The sequence below is a fragment of the Zootermopsis nevadensis genome, unplaced genomic scaffold (assembly GCF_977971745.1).
Source record: "Zootermopsis nevadensis isolate Lab colony 2312 unplaced genomic scaffold, Znev_1.0 Znev_ptg000001l, whole genome shotgun sequence".
NCBI classification, from domain to species: Eukaryota; Metazoa; Arthropoda; class Insecta; order Blattodea; family Termopsidae; genus Zootermopsis; species Zootermopsis nevadensis.
In genome coordinates, this window is record NW_028259133.1 from 18789311 (window position 1) to 18811820 (window position 22510).

At 38.2% G+C, this 22510-nt stretch overlaps 1 protein-coding gene across 1 annotated transcript in view; it reads right to left on the minus strand.

Annotated features, from left to right (window-relative positions):
• Window positions 1-1132: 1132 nt before the first annotated feature.
• Ten-m (teneurin transmembrane protein Ten-m) overlaps window positions 1133-22510 on the minus strand; it is a 292606-nt gene continuing 271228 nt past the window's right edge. The window contains exons 9-26 of the mRNA XM_022085228.2: window positions 21922-22116; window positions 21221-21430; window positions 20224-20332; window positions 19718-19944; window positions 19063-19270; window positions 15953-15979; window positions 14408-14624; window positions 13369-13545; window positions 12612-13020; window positions 12137-12386; window positions 11259-11494; window positions 11020-11177; window positions 10109-10566; window positions 9246-9829; window positions 8505-8931; window positions 7939-8116; window positions 6090-7689; window positions 1133-4986 (exon numbers count right to left, since the gene is read on the minus strand). Of these exons, the coding sequence (XP_021940920.1) occupies window positions 4073-4986; window positions 6090-7689; window positions 7939-8116; window positions 8505-8931; window positions 9246-9829; window positions 10109-10566; window positions 11020-11177; window positions 11259-11494; window positions 12137-12386; window positions 12612-13020; window positions 13369-13545; window positions 14408-14624; window positions 15953-15979; window positions 19063-19270; window positions 19718-19944; window positions 20224-20332; window positions 21221-21430; window positions 21922-22116 (6584 nt within the window). The 3' untranslated portion in view covers window positions 1133-4072. The remainder of the gene's footprint in view (window positions 4987-6089; window positions 7690-7938; window positions 8117-8504; window positions 8932-9245; window positions 9830-10108; window positions 10567-11019; window positions 11178-11258; window positions 11495-12136; window positions 12387-12611; window positions 13021-13368; window positions 13546-14407; window positions 14625-15952; window positions 15980-19062; window positions 19271-19717; window positions 19945-20223; window positions 20333-21220; window positions 21431-21921; window positions 22117-22510) is intronic.

A 22510-nucleotide genomic window follows, 5' to 3' on the forward strand; every position in this document is an offset into this window, starting at 1 on the left:
TACGTTTGAGTTGAAAATACAATACACTGTATCATACATACATTTTACAATTTGGAATCATAATAAGAATTTAAACAATAATCAAGAAGTATTTTATTTCATATGAAACCATTAGGTTGCATTATGAGTCCAAACTTCTAAAACTCTCTTAAATTTGTATGTAGATGTAATTTTGTATTGACATATGACTAAAATAAACGTTCACCCGTAAACACTAGTATACATTTTAATGAAATGTCTGCAATGTAACTGAAATTTTTAACAATCATACTCATTCTGGGACTTTTTTCTATATAGTAAACTGTATCATCATAATTTTAAATTTTAATTAACAGGGTCTCTCCTTAACATATTCGTAGAAACAGACTGAAACTTAATTACTAATGTTGTAAGAAAGGTATAACATACAGGAAGGCATGTAGGAAGGGAAACATACAGTATGCAGTTATTTCCAGCTTGTATCATGTGACAGATCCATAGTTTTAATACCCCTCTATTGAAGTGGAAACAAAATCTTCTGAATTATGCTGAGTAGAACTCTGCCCTACTATAAGCATTTTAGTGTGCAATGAAAATGAAATGCAATTTTAACCAATTTCCATTTTCAGGTATGAGCTGGGATAGCTCAGTCAGTATAGTGACTAGCTACGGGCTGGACAACCGGGGTTCGATCCCCGACGGGGGCAGAGGATTTTTCCTCTAGCCTCTGCTTTCAGACCGGCTCTGGGGCCCACCCAGCCTCCTCTACAATGGGTACCAGGGTCCTTTCTCGGGGGTAAAGTCGGCCGGGGCGTGATGCTGACCACTCACCCCCATCTAGTGTCGAGGTCAAGGAAGAGAGGAGCTATACCTCCACTCACCCCAAGCGCCTTTACGGCACATAGCTATACAAACTTTACTTACTCCATAACCAGTTAGTGCTACAAATTCTAAATATTAACTATAATTTGCACACATTTTGAGGCTCTTGTGTTATTTATGTACTAAGAATTGAATATCACTGGTGAAGAACAGTGTGATCTGTATTAATGTAGAAAATGGATTAGCAGATTGTAAAATAAAATGGAATTTTAACAAAACTGTGTTTGAACACTGCAGCAACAAATTCAAATGGCAGAGACATAACAACTGGTCAAGAATCTATCACTGTCTTATATAATGTGTAACCTTTTACATAAATCCTATGATAACATCATTGTACAATATTGTAGACATTGCATTACGTGTATATGTTCTTTTAATTAATAATTAAGTCTATATGTACAATTAGTTACTCAGATGGGTTCCATCCCAACTGACATGCTACATTGTTATTTTTTATTTATTCACAAGGGCCGCTGGCCAAATAAATACGACATCAGGGTAGGAAATTGTTGATAAGAAACAATTTTCACTGGATAAAGAAATATGTGGACCCTCGAACAGGCCTACCTGTATAGCTCAGCACAAGGCTTCCACTTCTAAGTCAAGTATCTTCTCTTCCAAAGATCTAAAATGTATTACAAGAATTGCACATCTGTATGAACAAGAACTACGTGTTAATAAGTATTGCTTTCTTTTTTAGTCAGGTAAAAACCTTTGAAAAAATATGTCTTCATGAGGCCTAAACATGCCACAATCTTACTCCACTCTCTTTTAAAAAATAAAAGACAGCATACATATAAATAATACACTGAATGGTTAATATTATGCACCCTTCTAAATTTACCTTTAAGATTTGATCACAATTATTCATTGATAGCACTTCTGAATTTTTTGCATTTGGAGGAACAAAAATAATTTCGTAACAATCTTTTACGTCAATATCTAAAACTTAAAAAAGGTCGCAACTTTAAATTTACATGTGTGTATGTGAGAATTAACTGTGAACTGTACTCAGATTACATTACGTAGTTCACAGAAATCATAAATTATCACACTTCCAAGTACAATTATAACAGGTCTTGTTAACTTTATAAAGCACCAAAGATAAAAGCCATGTGAGCATATTGACGAAAATAAAAACTTGCTTCACAATAACTTGTTAGCCCGGAAATTATTTGGAGTCCTATTTTTATGCCCTTCAATTTGACAACAGTTGTGTATGGACACATGCTAACATCCCTTGCTTTTATGACTATCAAAGTTGCCATTCAATAAAAACTTCAGTCACTGTAAAAAATCTGACCTAAAACATATTAATATTGAATGGCATTCACACTACTATATTTATATTGCAATGCAAAATCACAGACACTGAAAGATGAGTCATCTAGAAATTGCGGAGCTGTAAGCACAGCGAGGAACAGTTTGTTCTGTTTCTTCGCATATGTACAATACTGTAGTAATAGAATATTTTGTTTCAAGTACTTCCTATAAAAAGCTCATATAAGTTTCTTTCTTCTCCTTTTTGCTGATTTCTACTAAGGAATTGGGTTGTGCTCACTTTTCACCACTTCACGCTTTTCACAACTCTGGTTTGTATAAAAGAAAGATGGAAAGATGGGGAGGACACACTCTTTTTCATTCATACCAGGGAGTATGAAATATGTATTACGCAAACAACATCATCATACCAGAACATAGAATGTTCATTTGTGGATTCTCCTATCTTAATTATTGGTATTTTGTTTGGTTTGGTGACTACCCTGTTTTTATTTTAATTATTAAATATTTTACTTTTGCTAAATATTTCAAGATGCACAATTAATCCCATTGCCACTGTGTACTGTGCTTACTGTATCCGATAGAAACACAACATTCAAGTCTTAACTTAAAAATCACTGTAGGCCTATATACTGTAGTCCATTATACCGCTGAAGAAGTTCGATGCTGAAAGCTTCCGCTCAGAAGGATTGTATGATGTATTAAGATGTAGCTTTTCTAAGGAAGGACTGTCACGAGGTGAAGCAAGTGCCGATGCTATCTTCTGTTTTGCCAAAACGTTTCCTTGGCAGTAGTGTGCAAGCATCTATATATGTTGTTCTAAGAACCTCCAAATAATACCCTGCGCACAGCATAGCAATAGAGGACAATTCTTTCTATCAATCTCAAATCTATTCTCTAATGACTCTCACAGAAATAGTCCATAATCAATTGTTTGGGACTCGAGTTTCTTTCATACACGTCACTCTTTTATTTTCATTCATATATGTAATAACTGTATGAAATGCATTGATACCATCTTGCAGATAGGAAATGTTCATTGCACACACTCTAGATAGTTATAAAATATACATGATATACCTCTCATTCTTAAACACATTCACACATACATTTTGGGTCTCCACAAATTACCTTGACGGACACAGAAGGACTAGTTATGACCACTTGAGTTTGATGGTCTCTTGAGAGTGAAAGAGATGCAGTTTTAGTCATATTTGATTAAGTATTGCCTGTGTTGCTCTGATTTTTTTCAGGAGTATTTTACAGGTACAGTTGAAGTACCAGAGGAAGGAAAAATTACATAATGTTCAACTCTTAAAACTTTGCATACCGTGTAGTGTATTAGAATATAAAATAAGCAAACAAACAACTATTAACACTATAAATGACACCAGCGGCAAAAGCGGAATTAATTCATATAATTAAAAATGGTTTTAAAAAACAAATCATGAAGTTGAGTAACACTACACTAGATGTTGGTTTCACAGGAGTTGTACTCTGCACTTAGCTGTTACTCCACTGGTCTGGTGGCCATCACTGTTCTGCGGCGAGCCGCAGTTGTGTCGAGCCGCAGTTGCGTCGTCTCTACCTGTGAACTCCAACGAATGCAACCATGGCTCTCCGCAGAACAGCCAACATCTAGTGAAACCAACATCTAGTGTAGTGTTACTCAACTTCATGATTTGTTTTTTAAAACCATTTTTAATTATATGAATTAATTCCCCTTTTGCCACTGGTGTCATTTATAGTATTAATAGTTGTTTGTTTGCTTATTTTTATATTCTAATGTTTCTACTAGAACCATTTAAAAAGTTCTGTAAGTTTTAAACAGCTGTTTCTTTTGGAACCATTTAAAAAGGTCTGTAAGGTTTATTCCCTAACAGAACATCTGGTGGCTGGCTATCAGTCAAACTGGAGCCATAAAGAATCACGAGTCATGTCTACGAGATCTCAGTCTTTGGCTTCCCACATTACTCTTTCTTCTTTTACGCTTTGTGTCCCGGCGAAAAGCTACATTTCCAGGATCGTCTGCCAGCTGAGGATATCGGTGAATGCTGTGAATGTCCACTCCCTCATAACCATCTACATCTCCGTGTAGGATCAACTCTTCTTTCTCTTCCTCGGTCCAATCCCCACGGCCACGGAACCCAGCTGCAACCAGCTGCCTCTCCAGCTCCCACGCTCGTTCCACAGCTCGTTTGTGAGCGTGCTTCAAGATGCGATGTCGCTCCTGTTCGGGATCTGCACCATAGCGAATGAAAACAGCTGCATCTGGATTGTGCAACCTCAATTCTTTTGTGCCACCTGCAACCCCATGCTCAGACGCTGTCTCATGTGCCGAGATGTTGAACATTCCGCCCAAACGCCGTAGTTCCTCCTGATCATCACGAATTTTTAAGACATTATCCTTTACAAAGTAGAACACATCTTGGTCATGGAGACTGAAGTGTAAGTCCAGGAAGTATGAATTATTGAACACAGATGTCACTACATCTTGAACAACTCCATTGACACCTTCCACCACACTGACCATGGCTCTTCCAGCCACTTGTGAGATAAGCACTCCTTCACCAAATACAGCTCTCCTGTATGCCACACGTGGAAGAAGATTTCGTGTCTTGGGTTCCATCTTCAGAAGTGGCTTTGGAACAAAGGCCAAATCGCTGAACTTTTCATTCATCTTGTCTACTATGCACTGCAGCCCCGACATAACACCAAAGTCAGGAGAAAGTTGAGGAGAAGTTACAGTGGCTTGAGGCTGGTACACCATATGTGAGGTATAAGATGATCCCAGCATGCTGCTCACATCATAACCATAGAGCTTCAGCCAACTTGGCAGATCTGCACACAGGAAAATAAAAATGACAAACTATTAAAATTAGAATGAAACCATAATTAACATCCTATCCACTGAATGCTTATCATATCTACTTCTTTTTCTGCTTTTTAAATCATTCAAACACTTGCTCAGATATAGCCAATGCTCATACCACCAACACAGCAAGAATGAAGTAAAAATGACAAACAAGTGTAAATGTTTATAATGCAATAAAGCTATATAATTTATTTTAAAAAGTAGATGACATGAATTCAACTTAGTTGTTGTGTTAGTAACATGTGTAAGTAAGTAGAAAATCAGAAGGATATGTGAACATATTAGAAACAATGCTTTACATATGATGGTGTTTCTGTAACATAACCTCAACAACAGATTAGGAGCAATTTGAGAGGTAGTTTTCATCACAGAACCCTTTCTTGCAGCCAAACTTAAGTTTAAATGCAACATTTGACATTCATAATCGATTAAAAAAATGATTTATGTGAACATGAAACCAAAATCAGCCACAAAGTTACAATACGTCATTTGAGAAAGTTTCAAACTTGAAGTATCTGGAAACAACCTTAACAAACATGAGACCTATGATAAAATCAGAACAAAATAAACCCTGAGAAGGCTTGCTAATATTAAATTAAAAATTATTATTACCTCCCACCTACTCTTCAAAATGATGAACATCAGGATATACAAAAGAATAATTTTGCATTTGTTTTGTATGGATGTGGACTTATGCTTTGAAGGAAGAACAAAAATTACAAGTGTCTAAAAACAATGGCCGGTGAAATAATTGGAAAAGAAAAGAAGAAAAGAAGGATGAAGTAAGTAAATAATATAGAAAATTATATAATGAGAAACTCTGATAATTATACAGATCACATAGTATAGTTAAGATAATTAAATTTGGGAAGCTACAATAAGCTCAGTATTTGGGTAAGATATGGGAGACAAGGAATGAATACAGAATTTTGGTAGAGAAACCTCCTAGAAAATGTCCACTTGGAGGAGCAAAAAGGAGATGGAAAGATGATGACATTAAGATAGATCTTATGGAGAATATAAAGCATATGCACATATTTAAAAATAATACATCATCACAAACACTGACCTGTCATGTAAGTAATGTTGTGTCTGCGATTAATAGGATCATTGTTGTTAAAACGATAGATGAAAACATCTGTTGGTGTAGTAAGTTGATTGGCCAACTCCTCCCAGGCAGGTGTCATCCACTGTCCAACAACTGGATCATAGAGTCTCTTACTAAGGTACACAAGACCTGTGTTTGGGTCTAACAATCCCCCATGGAAGTCAACAGGAAGATAAAAGTCTGGATTAGAATCTTTAGTCACTTTACCAAAAGGGGTACGATGGATTTCTTTTATAATGTTACCATTGGTATCAAAGAGTGCCAGTGGAGAACCATTTGGATCTGATGCCACATAGAACCGCTGTTCAGATGTTTCCACGGTGATAAGTACGTGTCGTTCGTCATACAAAAGTCGAAATGTTCGTCCACTCTTGGGAAAGTGAACATGTGAAATGAGATCAGGAGTGCTAGGGTTGGCATAAAAATACTGCGTTACATTGCCACGTTCATCATGCCAGGATATAAGACGACCATGGTCATCATAAAAATACCAAGTTTGGAACTTGTCACGTTCAAACGCGTGGATAAGCTGAGCACGAGAATTGTAACGATATTTCTGTTCTCCTCTTCGCACTACAAAACCTCGACCATCATAGCTGTTGAACTCCACATCACCATACTGAACAACACGGTCACCACTATCATATCCCAATGAGATCTTCTCTCCTTGTTCAATAACACCAATGACATTTCCATTTTCATCATAAACATATTTCCAATTCCCATTGCCTATTACCTCCATAACATGACCATCTGCATTATAGGTTATTCGGTCTGTAGAGGACGTCCTGCCAATGGTAAGTTTCTGTGTTTTGATTCTGTTTCGCTTGTCATAATCCAGTTCAAGTCTGTAGACGTCAAATGACTTGATATTGATAAGCAAAGATTTTATGCGGCCGTGGCTGTCATAGTCTGTGATAGTGAAGAATTGTTTACTGGTGTCCTGCATCACTGAACGATTGAATGTATTGCGATAGATGCGCAGGTCACTGACACCTTCCAGCATTCCCAAGTTCTGGTTAAATTTCAATCTTAACTGAGGTAGTTCTTTCCCATTGATCTCTACATCAATACCAGATATCCTGGCATTTCCATCGTACTGATAGCGGAAATGAGCATTATCCAGGCCACTCTTACTTCCATATTTGAGCTTCTCATCCTTGAGGATCCCAGCATGATGCTTATATTCTTGCTTCAGCTCAAAGTTTGGTTCTATGATGTCAATGCTCTTCACGAGACTTGTACTCTCCTGATATGTGTAATGGATAGAAGATAGACCGGAAAGAATTGTTTCCAGTTTTCCACTCTGATCATACACATAAGCCACTTTACCGGACTGGTGCGGATATACTTTGGCCAAGATCTGGCCATCATCGTTGTACAGTATCTCGTATGGGTGGCGATTCATTGGTGAGAAGTACTGGTACTTGAAGAACCCAAGTGATGTTTGGAGGGAGAAGGCATGGATATGGCCACGTGGAGTTGTCAGAGATTGAAGAGCTCCTGCCTCATCATACTGTAGGAGATAGTCACTTCCTCGAGGCGTTGTTACCTTCAGGGGCTGAAAATGACAAAATTATGAAACATATATTTATCATGTTACCTTTCAGGGATTTTAAAATATAACATATAACGGTTTTCATTTTGCTTTTCCGTTTGTCACATCTTTCAATTTTAAACCTTTCACAGATTTTAATATGATATGATATTATATGATAAGGCACAGTTCCATTGTAATCTTAACTTACAATCTGTATATACAAAGACTGGTTACAGTATTTTTATGCTACATAATTTTAAAAATACTCACCAGACTGCTGAACATATCCTTGAAGGCATAGATCATGGCTGATCCATCACCATAGTGTATCTCAGAAAGACGCCCAGCTCTATCAAATACATAGCTCTCGGTAAGGTCTCCCCATTTCCAACTTGTCAGGCGACTGAACCGATCATATTCTAACTCCACACCCGCAAAAATACCATTCCTGTAGGAAAGTTATAATGAATCAGTACTGAAATATTTTCCTTTCTGCAGAGTTAAACATGTATGATATTGAAGAACTGAAGTGTGCTTCACAATCCTTCATGAACAAGGCAAAACAAAAAATAAATGTATGGGGAAACCATGGCTGAAAATGCCTTTATGAATCTTAAAATACTATTAACAACATGACAAATTTAAAAAATGTGTCAACAGTCACGATAAATAAATACTCATCTAGCAGCTCTCATGCTTAAATCTGGACAGAAAGATAAAATCAGCCCTATACATGAATTATTTTACGCAAAAAACACATACAAAGATTAATAAATTTACTCTTCATATTTTAAGCACCAGCATTCTAGTCATAAGATACAAAATGTGATATTTACCTTGGTCCCCATTTAACAGGTCTCGCAGTTCGATCATAAGTTACATTGAGGAGTTCGGTGATACGATCATCCATAAAAACAGCGACTGTTCCTGTCTCACGATCATATTCTGTAGTAAGCAGGTTTTCACCATTAACCCGCAGTTTCCGCCCAACTTGAACTACAGGTTTGCCACTTCCTCTGCCACCAACAGGTTTGGCACTACCCTGGGCTCGCCGTAAGAAGTAACGCCATTCAAAACGATTAGCCAGATCCCCTCCAATCTCAGTTTTCTGCTTAGCTGGAACTGGAAAGCTCTCACCCAGCACAGGGTTAATGTCAGAGAGAACTGTATAGGGAACAGTGTCAGTACTGACAGTGTGAGACCAAGGAGACACACTGACCACACTGCCATCTGCCAGAACTAATGTTCGGTGTTCAGCTTCACCTAAAAACAGAGTTACATTTTGAATTGGCATATTGAAACCAAGACGAAGGTCCAGTACTGCTAGTATCTAATTTATAGTAGTATGTCACACAGAGGAAAGGATGGCCACGGGAAGAAACTGAGGAGTAAAAGTGGGAAGACAGAGACACATGAAGATTCTTGGTTGTCAGAAAACCAGCTTCAAGTGGGAAGGTCATAGGAATAATTAGAAAATAAGACAGAAATAAACATTTATAAAACCTTATTAAATTTTTAATCCCATGAATTAAATATGGCAGTATTCAAAGTCTGAGAGGGAAAGTGAAATTACTCACCTAGTCTACTGACAACACTGGAGCCTTTGATCAGCATCGATACAGGTTTCCTGTTGTTCTGCGTAACTTTCACAGTTGCTCCTTTTACACTGAGGTCAAAAGAAAGACTTATGACTTTTCCGGTCGGTGTAATAGCAGATGTTAGGCGTCCAAATTCATCATAATTATAGACATAACTACGTCCTGTACTGTCAAGTTTGGTCTTGAGCAATCCAGTTGGACCATGGTAGTCGAAAGTGACATTGTAATTGTCGGGAGTGCTCAGTTCATGGAGCATCTTCATCCGTGACATGCGTAATCTGCATTTTTGACCCTTTGTGTTTTCAATGGAGTTCACCTGGCTGGAATAGTCCCGCAGCAAGAACACCTTGTTTCCTGCAGCATCTGTCACAGTGCTCAGCTTCCCATTGCTGGTGTTGACGTTGTAAGTAAAGTGGTAGCTTATCTTGCCTGTGAGAATGTTGCGAGTCACAATATGTTGCCCAAATCGGTTGAATACATAGATCTCTTGTGTATCTGGAGAGTATATCTCATACTCTCGGTTTGTATTTGCATCTGGTATACTGGCTGTTACTGATCGAATCCTAAAGTTTCAGAAATCAAAACCAGGATCTTATTAAAAATACAGTATTTTCAGATACGGTTTATAATGTGTGCGAGTACATGTAATGAATAGTGAAAAAGACATTTCCTGTTCGTCATGAAATTTATCATAACAACTTACACAATTAGGATAATTTATGTTGAATTATCATCACTTCTTTAAAATTGACAATGAAAATTTAGCTTTTTAAAAAATAAAACTCATCACATGCCATCAGATAAGTCTCCCTAACAGCTTACTACACTCTACTACAATATACCTGTAATTTGCCTGATCTGCAATATGTAGAATACCATCAGGTGTCACTGTAATGGAAGAGATGGTGTTGAATTTGGACGTTGAAGCTAGGAAGTGATCTTCTTCAAAACAATCACAACCACGATCCAAACAGTTGCACTTAGACTCTGCGCCAGCATAATGTGTGATTTTGCCATCTGTACCAATCACCCTCACTCTATTGATCCTCTGTGAGTCACTCTCAGCTACATACAGGTCACCAGAGGGACCAAATGCAATACTCTGTGGCATCACTAAAGTAGCGTGTGTAGCCAGTTCTATATCGTAACCACCGACAGGAGAGGGGCAGTGTAATGGGCGTCCAGCCACAACTTTGACACGACCATCAGGAGCCAGCTGCAGGATCATGTGGTCATCGATGATATGTAAAGAATTGTCTAGAGGACTAATCGCCAGTTCAGTTGGCCAACGTAAGTGAACCTAGAAACACAGATGAGTGTGTAAAGAAACAAAATTGTCTCGGTCTTTATTATTTACTTTTATGGATGACCAACATGAAAGGAACAGCATTAATTTATAAACAATATTTAGACAATATTTAATTTAAAATTTCTAATGGTAAAGTGTTAATCTCAAAAGACTTGCAACTAATTTGGTACGAATTTAGGTTCACACGGCATTAAAGACGTTGAAGTTAGTCTTTTGTGTAGTAATGCCACGTGGACTTGTAGGGAGATACCATCTGAAGAGTAAGGCAACATGCTCCTCTGAAATGTTAGAATCTACATAAAAGCCAACATGGTGCAGCATAATCTCAATATTAAGCCATGTTAGAGAAATTTGGTTATTTGTATGATAAAGTCTTTGTATGGACCGAATACGGACCGGAGAGCCATAGAAGAAGAAGAAGAAGAAAGAAAGAAATGGTAGTACCTCTTCAACATTTAGAGTTCCTTCACAAGGAATTGGCTTCCAGTGAGACTTGTGCATGTGGTTGCCAATTACTGTAGTAACAATTCCATCACGGTCAACCATACGGATGTTGGTGCCATCAGCAAAGTACAACACATTATCGGATGAGACTGCCACTCCTGTAAAGCCACACAAAACAAAACAGTCACATCGCCTGTTAGACTCTGAACTATCCGATATCTACTGGACACTCTACAAACCTTTTGGATAAGCAAGCTTGGCATCTCTAGCAAGTGCTCCATCCCCACAGTGTGCCTCATCTCCTGGCAAGCACCTCTCGCCAGAGCCCACTGCAGTCTCCCAGTTGTGATCAGGATCCGAGTAGTCGTCCACGCTCCTCACTCGAATTATTTGATGCGATTCAGGATCTGAGATATACAGCACTCCATCCAACGGACTGAGTGACAGGTGGTACCGGTATGATACTCTTGTTGCACTGTGTGGTCATAAGAATACATTGTAATGGTGACATAAATAAATGTCAAAAACAAATCACAAACTTATCTTTTCTTTAAACTGAACAGAGATTGCAGAGGAAAGAAAGGGAGTGGTAATATATATCATGTCCCATCCATCGTAGGTTCTAGTATTGGAGTCATGATTACCAATAATAAATAGGATACTGCCCCACTTAATGGTACCTGCACCTTGTCGTGGTGGTGGGGCTTGAGTACCTCAGCGACCCCAAGAGCTATGCTGGCGGTAGCATAGCTACTGGTAGGGCCTCCCTAGACAGATTGGTCGAGGGGGAGAGGTCAGACTAAGACAGGTACCCTGGTCCTCCAGGTTGGTGGTTGGTCGCAAAGCTAACAACCTTGCACCGTAAAAAGAAAGATGTTTCGAAACCTCGATCAAAGCCTTGGACAGACGGACCTAACAGAGGACCGAATGGAAGAGGAGAATTGAGGAGGCCATGGACCGAATACGGACCGGAGAGCTATAGAAGAAGAAGAATGAATAGGATACTGAATCCAGGGAGAGTACTCCTGGAAGCGTGCCAGAGATAAGACCCCCCCACCTATAAATAATGTTTTTGTATTTTCTTTTCCTCCTACCCCTTGACAGGAACAGCACTTACTTAAGTCTCACAATGGTCCTGACTGTCCCATCTACAAGAATCCTTCGGACAAGATTGAAATCACCAACAAAGATAGAACCATCAGGAGATGCAGCAAGAGCTACTGGAGCCAAGAGTCTCTGTTTAGATGCTTGGCCATCACAGTCGAAGCACTCAAGGGGGCGCTGGTGTCCATCACCCATTGAGGTCAATATTACTCGTGGCTTATGCTTCAAGTAGATATTGGAACCATCACCCTTTTGAAGTATGCCTGCAATTAATAAAAAAACTTTAAAGAAGTGGTCCACTGATTCAAATCGGTTCTTGATTCCAAAACTTTAGAAAGCTTTTCATCATAACATGATTCAAGAAATGATATGTGTTTGAACAAATGTCATTATCAAACCTTAAATATTAAAAAATCAGTAAAGAAACTAATGGAAAACCACCTCTTTAAATTACACCCTCGATATCAATTCTTTATTCACAGTTATACCTTCATGGAAATTATATCTGTGATGAATGTCAAGATTCCATCCTCCGACTTCAGAGATGCTCATGTCATGTCCGCTGAGTTTTGTTGTCTGCACATCCCAAATTACGTCCTTGCAGTCACTGTATTCATAGCCAACCTTGACCATGGCTGTTGTTACGCCATAAACTCGTTGCCTGTAAACGTTAAGCCTATTCCAGGCATAAGTAAACTTTATGACTGGATCAGCTTCAAAGGTTTTCTCAAAGAGAATGCCCTCAATAGTGATTCGGAGATGGATGAGCTTCAGTGAGGCTGGGATTGATTCAGGTGTTAGCTGCAACTGGATGGTGGACAAGTAACCGGCAGCACGAGAGCTGTGGTACACAAGATTAAGGCCTGTACCTGGGATCTGTAAGCTTTCCTGTACAACCTGAAAGGAGAAGACATTAATTCTAATGATTATTCTGTAACTTTAATATTTTTTCTGCATATGTAATCCTCTTCTCACAATGACATCTTCTGGGGTGATCAGCTCATAATATTAATACATGTTACTTGGATAACTGTACATATACTAGTATTTTAAAACTTGTTCATCTGCTGCCATCTGTGATAAAAAAAACTTTATGGCCTGTTGGTAGAAAAAACACTTGCTGATCAAAGAATTAACAGCAATCACTTGCGAAAACCTTTATATGAAATTTATTTTGTTGAAAATACTCATCTGGATAATATTTATATTAGACATATTACAAAAACAGAAACATATAATTATTACCTGTGATTCAGCTAGAATGGCACTCTTATCTGGACAAGCTCCCTGGAAGCCATGTTTCCATGTAGCAAGCACGACTGGTTTCATGAGATCATAATCATGCGCGGCACAGGAGTGAGCTACTGCGGGAGTTGATTTCTCATCACCAATTTCCATCACAACTGTGTCAATAATCACAACCTATAGGAAAGAAAAATATGATTGTTTGCCTGACACATCACAGAAACTCTGTTAGATGTTATCACTAATATTGGCTTGAAATACATTTTGTGCCTTTCTGTGTAAGTTTCGAATCAACAAGACAAATTTTCATTTCTGGAAGTTCATGAAACAAAATTATCTGGATCAGATTTCAGTAATATGGATTATACTACTGTGTAATCTTATAGAGTAGGGCACCGCATATATGGCAGGTTAGGGACCAGACCCCCGCCGAAAAGCGGATCTTTGCCTTTTTTCAATCGCAAATGCATATAAAGTCTAATAAGATGTTTACACTATTTTATAGTAAGTGCACAATAGCGCTACGCCTAAAAATACGATATGAAAGTAAAATGAATATCAGTAGTAGCTGTAAACAGACTGAATCAGCGACGAGAAAATGGCGCCGGACGCACTTCTCTGACTCAGCTGTTGAGCGCGTGGGGCATATGCACGCAATTGAAAAGCGCCGTATTAGCAGATCGCCGAAAAGCGGGGCCCTACTGTACCAACATCCCAGAGCAACATGCTGCCTCCAACTTATACCCTGGAAATGGAGACAGCTTGGTCCTCAAAAATGTTGGTAACCACAAGAACAATCAGTGCCAGAAGCAAAAGGCTAAAAATCTTAATTCTCATCACAGTTAAGGCCTAATTTCTGACAAAATATACTTGTACACAATAGGTTACCTACTCATTAATTTTTTATTCTAATGGAACAATGTTTATTGTGCAATGTGTGTTGAAGACATTGGATCTTCAGGGAAGAAAAGAAAGTACATAAATATATTACAAAGTCATGTGTACATGTATAACCCATTCACATCCAGAATAGTCATACCTCATTCCAAGGAACATTGACAATATGAAGCTGGGGGCGGAAAGGACTGCGCCCAAACTGCAAGATGACTGCCCCTCCACCATTCACCAGGAGATCAAACCACCCATCTTCACGAGTGAGTGTGAAGCCTTCCAGAGGAGTACTTGTGCTCACCCGTACACCCATCAGTCCCATACCCATTGATGTGACGATATGACCACGCACCACTGCTGATCGGCTGTAACATACAACACGACCATTATGCCTCGAGTCTCTTGTGTCTGGTCAATAATGAATTTCTCTGTTCTACATATGTAATTTCAGCACATGCAATCGTTCAGAATGTGAGGCAATGTTCTGAGTTAGGTTAGTGCTTTATATCGAAGCTATGGATTGATCTAGAGCGGGTGTTATCAGTCTTTGAATACCTGGTGCCACATACATCTTTTCTTATCAACAGATTGGCTGCCAAGTTATAAATGAAGACAACTGATTAAAATGTTATTAAAAACTGTACCATAACTTGTAAACTTACTAAAGTGTGAATGAAGCAATAATTTAACTTATTACAACAGAACTGCCCCAATGAAATTTTCAAATATGTGAGAAATGAAGTAGACAGAGAAGCTAGCTCCTACAGTACTACCATAGCGATGATGGCACTTAGGATAAACAATATTCAATAATGCCATAGGAATTATATTCTCCTAATTTTTTTTTTTGCAAATAAATCATAATGAATTCTTTCAGGCATACATTGAAGAAATATACACGAGCATTACCCTGTTAGCTTACAGAAAGATTTTTTATGCTAGAAGTGCTATTTTGATGAAAGCAAGCTACATTCCTTCACTGTTGAGCAGGCCACTATTTGCTAACTTCAGCAGTCCTTTTGTTTCTATTAAGCATCTCTCAAACTGTATAGCAATTACTCCTAGACTGATAACAGGTTTGCCAAAATAAAATGCATACATACAATATACATATTTGGGGAATTTTACAAATAAAATATAGTGAGCAACTATGAATTTTACCAAATTAAATACAGAATAATAGCGATTATTCAGGCACTTTACTAACAGTTTAAAAACTGTTTTTTTTAATTCTATGCTAAAATTGCTACTTTTGTAGCTTAAAAATATTAAGAAGTCATAAATTATATTGAAAGGAAAAAGAATTTCAAGAGTAGACAAAGAAGTGTAATGGACCACAAAACAATTCACATCACCAGATAAAGGAAGGATTTTCCAAGGCAAGAGAGACATACAAACACCACAGAAACTGTAAACAAGACGTGGACAAAAGCAAACTTAAAAATCACAAAAACACAATATTGGGTCCATAATAAGAACAAAACCATGCAACAAACAGAGATCTCAGCGTCATACAATTAGTGAGATCAAAAACAAACACAGACACGAAAACGATTTTGCCTCATTTGCAAATGAACGCTGTAAAGAAACGACAACATTCCTTATTAAAACAAAAAGTTGAGAGACTGGTGACTCTGTGAGGCAACATCGAGCACTACGCTACGTGTCCGTTTCTTGTGCGCACTGCTCTTACCTGGTGTTGAAGTGGTTCCAGAACACACTGAGCAGCAGCACCGAGAAAAACAATAGGCCCACACAGTTAACCACAGTCCAGTGAAAGACACAACACAGTCCCCCCCACTTTCCCATCCTAATCAAAGTGCTTCTCATTCGCTTAGTGACCATGCATTGTACTGAAAAAAGGGGTTGGTTAGTGAACACACAAACCAGGACTGAATTCTTAACAGAAAAGCACTGCAATCATTGCATGATGTGAGTTTCTCACGGCGGCAAGTATGAAAAAGCTGTCTTCAGGGATGTTGCACCACTTAACGCGGAAGTAGTTTAGAGACGTTTCAGAAGCCACTTCAATCATCGGGGCTATTGCCCAGAGAATGGGCGTCTCTATGTCCAGAAGAAACAGACAGTCTTTGAAATGTAGCGTCTTATAATTTTATATTTTAAATCTCAGACTATGGATAAAATACAATAAAATGCCAAACTGTGTTATAGTGCAGTTCTGTCTCACTGACATTTAGAAAAAAAAATTATTAAACGCTTGATGAGAATCAAAAAATGTGTTATTTTGTTAAGGTACGTGACTTACAGAATATCTGTACCATCAGTCCTGCTTTGTAGAAATGTTACATCGTTGAACATTTTACAATAAACATCAGCCCAATTTTTTACATGCTGTCCATTCAAATAAAGACCCTGAAGTCTTTAGGTCACGTACAGTTGTACATTGGCCCAAAACATCATCACTCATACATTTCACACACAACGCATACTTGAACACCATCATCATCTGCTTGACAAAACTCTCAAAGACACACTGAAGAAAACATGGAGGCAGGAACATATTTACAAACATGATGCACAAATTATAATGTTTAACTGTCTTTAAACTCGTATACTCCGATTTCAGGTGATGGAAAGAAAAACTTTCAACAAATTTGCAAATCAGTGACTACCAATCAGTCCTCATACAGAACAAAAATTTACAATTCATAAAGAAATGAACACAGCCTATAATCAAAGCTTTGGAAAATGCATGGAAAGTTGTTTTTGTTTCTCTCACACTTCCAGTTATCTTAAACTTTATAAAGATTTCAGTTTTGTAATCAAATGTTTGTAAATATGCACCTTATGGCCTTTCTTTCATTTTAATTGGATTTTTTCTAATAAAGGAGACATTGCAAATTGTAACGCATAAGAAGATTTAAGGCATACTAACAAATTCACAATAGTAGAGCGTAAGATTCCTGAGATTCTCCTGTGGAAAGTAATCCTATATCTATAGTACCTAATGAATGCGAACCATATGATATATGTCTACACAGACATAAACCATTACAATTCAGAATGCCTACAAGGGACAGTCATGATTTTAAAAGATTATATTAACTGATATATCTTATTTTTCTTAAATAGCAGTGTACTGCATTAGCAATCTTCCATTCAATTCGGTGGCAATCAGTTTCATTGCCACATCCACGGTCAGTCACATAATGGACAATTTTAATGCCCTGGCCAGCTACATTTTTTAGTTGCACTGGATTTTAACACTACTTCAATACAGTAAAACCCCTCAAGTTGGACACCCCTTTATATTGGACACTTTTAATTGGAACCGGCGAATATCCTATAATTTTACGTGTCCACAGTACCCTATATCTTGGACACCCCTTTATTCTGGAACTTGAACACCCCTTTTGTTGTAAGTTGGACAGGTTCATGCACTTAACTTCGATGCTTTTCAGGGAAACTTTTTCAGTTACATATTTTGTTATTTTGAATTTCTGACTGATGAATGCCTCCTCTCTGGAGGATTGTCTTATGGACATTGAACCCATCATTGGAATGCATTGCAAGTGTTTAACTATTCTTTTGTTGAACCCTTAACTGGACTACAGTTTTGCAGTTTTGAGTTCAGACTGTTAACAGAAATGGAATTTTTCTTTTTGCGATGGGGAAGCGAAAATTGGTGGAATTAACTTTAGAAAATGTTATTGAGCCTGGGGTGTAATGTGCAATGCATGGGAGTGGGCTTCAAAAGATTATTATTATTAATACCATTGTCATTAATTCTTAATTCAAGTAAGCTTACGGTAGTTAGCGTATGTAAGTAAATAGATTATATTGTCATTAGACCACAATCTGATTTTTCTTTCCCTCTATCTTGGACACCTCTGTAAGTTGGACACGTTTTCGTGGAACCCCAAGTGTCCAACTTAGAGAGGTTTTACTGTAATTGGCTCAAATCATTAGCAAGATGAATCAATACAAGACAATAATGAATCATCATTGTCAAAATGAATATCTAATATATTTAATGCATATATAAGTGAAAATGATTAGGTATGAGATGAAAGGTTGGATACGAATTTACAATATGGAGTACGACAGTAATATTTTCTTCATACTGTGAAATTCTTCACTAACAGATTTCAGAATCTTCTGACATTGTGCATTAAATATTTTCATTCCTGTGAGTGCATTCACAGGCTTTTGCCCAGTGTAATTTTTTGTTTTTAATGTATTATATTTGTTTATATCATTTTTATTTTTTATTAGATGTTTTAGAACAGTGTTTTGTCATGTTGCATGATGAAAGAATCATATATTCACACACTAATAAAAATGTAGACTGAAGTTGCATTTACAGACTTCTTAAAGGTTTGCCATTCTATAACCACTTGGAAACCCTGCACTCTGGGCAACAAATATTACGCCACGTCAATCATGATAAATCAAACACACATTCATGCACAATGATTTCAGCACTTTGACTGGGAACAATATGAAAACACTGATGCTTAGGTAGTCATGGGAAATAAAGGATCTCCAATAAAACTAATGTTTCCCATGTCTATCTATTTCATCTCAGCACACGCACGCACACGCACACATACGTAAATACTAAAACTTGGGAGGGTGATATCACGTAGGGCACAACAAAGCAGATGAGAGAAATAAAGAATCAATTTTATCCTTAGAATATACCAAAGTGATAGGTTTATAGAAGAAAGGAAGTACAAAGTGTATACAAATCATCCCATCCGTTCCTTTCTTCAACGGGATACATTCAATGAGACGGGTTGCGTTTCACAAAATATCAGACAATTAAATTACTCAACTTACCTTTCGTTGAACGTTTCCTGCCGAGCATAATTTTGGAGGCTTCCCTCTTCTATAAGAAACTTCATGCGCTCAAAGAATGATGCTGTGATTGCAGGAGGCTGTTTCCTGAGAAGGATGTCAATAGGTTTGGGAGATGATACACACAACTGACTACTGCGACACAGATGATTTGAGCAGCACTCGGGATCTTCACAATCTGTCAGACCATCTGGAATACCAGCATTAAGAGTGTTAAGAGACTGACTTCGTGTGTTGTACCCTATATGCCCCTTCATAATTCTATGACGGACGTCACGATGCGCGTTACAACGGACGTACTGTGTACGGTCGTGTGGCCCCAGCCTAAAAGCGCAATGGGGAAGAGAGTGATGGATATGGAGCAATACACAGGTGGTGATATTGACAATGGATATGGTAAGAATAGTCTCAAGTAGTTCATAATGGATGAGAAATGATGGATCCGTTAGTTGATTGATATAGACGGCCCACTGTAAAAATAAGGAATATTAAAGGGAATGACCATACAACTCAAATGCATAGTTACGGAATCTCTATAATAATTTATCTGAATATGTAAAACAATTGGTTAGTAAGATAAAGACACAAGATGAAAATGTGACTATATGAGCAGCAGTCAGACGGAACACGAGCCCACCTTTATCGTTGTCTTTTCCGTCATTGCAGCTCTGTTCCAGAGCAACGCTGCAGTCCCGTCCATCCCAGCCATCATAACAGCGACATTCCCAGGCCCCATCACTGCTGACTCGACACTGACCATGTCCACTGCAGCTGTTTGGGCAACCTTCCATGGTACAATGACGACCATTCCAGCCAGTCACACACAGACATGTGCCATTTTTACACTGTCCATGCTCATTACACCTGTAATTCCATGACACTCTGTAGGACACTATAACACTTATATGCAATACAAATATTACTAAAGTATGCAATTTAATTAATCTATCTTTCGTTCATGGCAAAGAATGCATTAATAGAAGTGCCACAAACTCACTTTTGTCCTGTGGTTTACAGCGGTTGAGATGGTATGACGTGGAAGATTTTCTAAGACTACAAACCACATAAAGATTTATTCCTAGGTTAGAGATTACACTTAAATACAATCTTAAAATCCTTGTTACCAAGGACAACAGTTGGTACCTTGGATCACACTGCTTCAGGGTGCAAAATTCACCAGACCATCCAGCATTGCAGACACACGAGTCACCAACACAGTGACCATGTGGCCCACAATCAAGATCACACAGCTCTGAAATGACAATATTAACAGCTTTAGCGACACATTTATATGGATAAAGAATAACGAAAATTGCTTGCAGGATTTGAGATTTCATAGTTTAATTTGCATTTAAATTAAAATCTGGCCAGCAGCCCCATAATACGGGAATTTATAACTAACTAACTAGATGGCTTACCGAACCTGAAGGTTCATTACCGAATTAACCAAAGCCCTCCACCAGACCCTGTCCTGGGCCGACATAATCCAGTCTCCTTCAACTCCTATCTCCCGTAGATCCCGCCTGACATTATCCTCCCATCTACGTCTAGGTCTCCCCAGAGGTCTCTTCCCCTCAGGCTTCCTGACCAATACCCGGTGCACACCTCTTGCCCCATCCATGCGCGCTACATGCCCCGCCCATCTCATTCTTCTTGACTTTGACAATATTGGGGGAGGAGTACAGATTTTTAAGCTCATCACAGGAATTTATATCCGTTACTACTATATGACGAAGGTAAAAGTATAAGTACTGACTGGAATCTTCAAAACAACACTCGTTGTTCTGAAGATGCCACGTACCAGGTCTGTTTCTCAAGAACCATAATCCTAAGATATCCATACAACAAAGTCAAGATTTTAATTCCTGAAAGAAAATTCCAAACATAACAAACTGAAATAAAATTCTTAGAAATAAATACATAAATTTGTGAGAATTCAATTCTCGTGGTAGTGAGTAAGACGATGGCCGTCTTCTGGGTCATTGTGCCACGTAGCGCGGTAGTTTAATGACGTTTCAGAGGTGATAGCTGCCTTTGAAATGCCGACAAACTTCTACCAGACTACGACGCAAACAACTCAGAAGACACCTGTCTTCATAAACATATCTGAGCTGTGTTTTAGTACAGTAAAGTTTTTAACCTCTTGAGCAGTCTTCCCCTGACCACATCGGCTCACAGCTGCAGGTCTGAGTTTCTAGATCAAAGCTGCCATGACCTGAACAGTCTGGGAGACACTGCAGGGCATCATTATCCATCTGGCTGCAGTCTGCTCCTTTCCACCCTTTCTTACAAATACAGACACCTTCCGCACAGAATCCATGTCCAGAACATGTGGGGTGAGGACAATCCACTGAAAAATAAACGTTAAATTCACGTCAGTAGCTCGGAGCAACAGTATCGTGCAAAATGCGACGTTAGAAGACCAATGCTGTGGAGGCCTAGGGAAAAACAAGCATTTTACATTATGTGCAAACAAATTATTACTGTTCATGAGATACAGAATTTCTGTATTTATGAAGACATATCACAATATAACACTTAAACGGTACGAGTTCATAAGAACTACCACCCGTACTATCCAAAATAACACTAAAACATGGGAATTATCTTCTGGGTTATTACATCAGTATACCCTGATGATGGAGGTAATATATTTCTCTCAAACATTAGATCACGATCTACATTTTCTCTACTATGACAAACTTAAACATTGCAAACATGTGGATAATTCTTCTCCAGCAGTTATGAAAAGAGAACCCTGCCATCTTAAATTAAATTAATAATTATTATTTTCATTATTTTAGAATTAGAACTCATACATATCGAGTAACCACAACTTACCTTCCTCGCAGAACTTGCCCATGTATCCGCGGACACAGGCGCACTTCCCGTTGACACAGTGACCGTGACCGTTGCAGTCGGGAACCTCGCACTCATCGTGCCTTAGGCTGCATTCCCTACCCTTCCACCCAGGGTTACACTGACATTCCCCATTGATGTATTCCCCACGTTGGCTGCACAAAACAGGACACACGCCTGCAAACCAAGCAAAGCCCCACCCAACGGGCTCTAGCATAACAAATGAACAACACACAGCAAAAATTCTTTAAAGAACAACTGAATTTCTTACAGGTATAAATTACATGAATTGTGACAGTTCATTACTATTTGGTTTTATTTTTTAAAATATAAATAATTTGTAAAATATTAGAACTTCAAAATTATTTTCACAGATCAACATTCATTCGAAGGACACAAATCCTCTAAACTGGAAGTCATAAGCTCATAAACCTTGCATTTTCTTGCAACCTGTCCCCTATATTTCATGCGCTTATACCAAAATATGGTAATGTAACCAAACCACAAAGAATGAAATTTCATGCGCTGCATAATTAAAGTAGTATCAAGTAAATAAACATTCTGAAACATA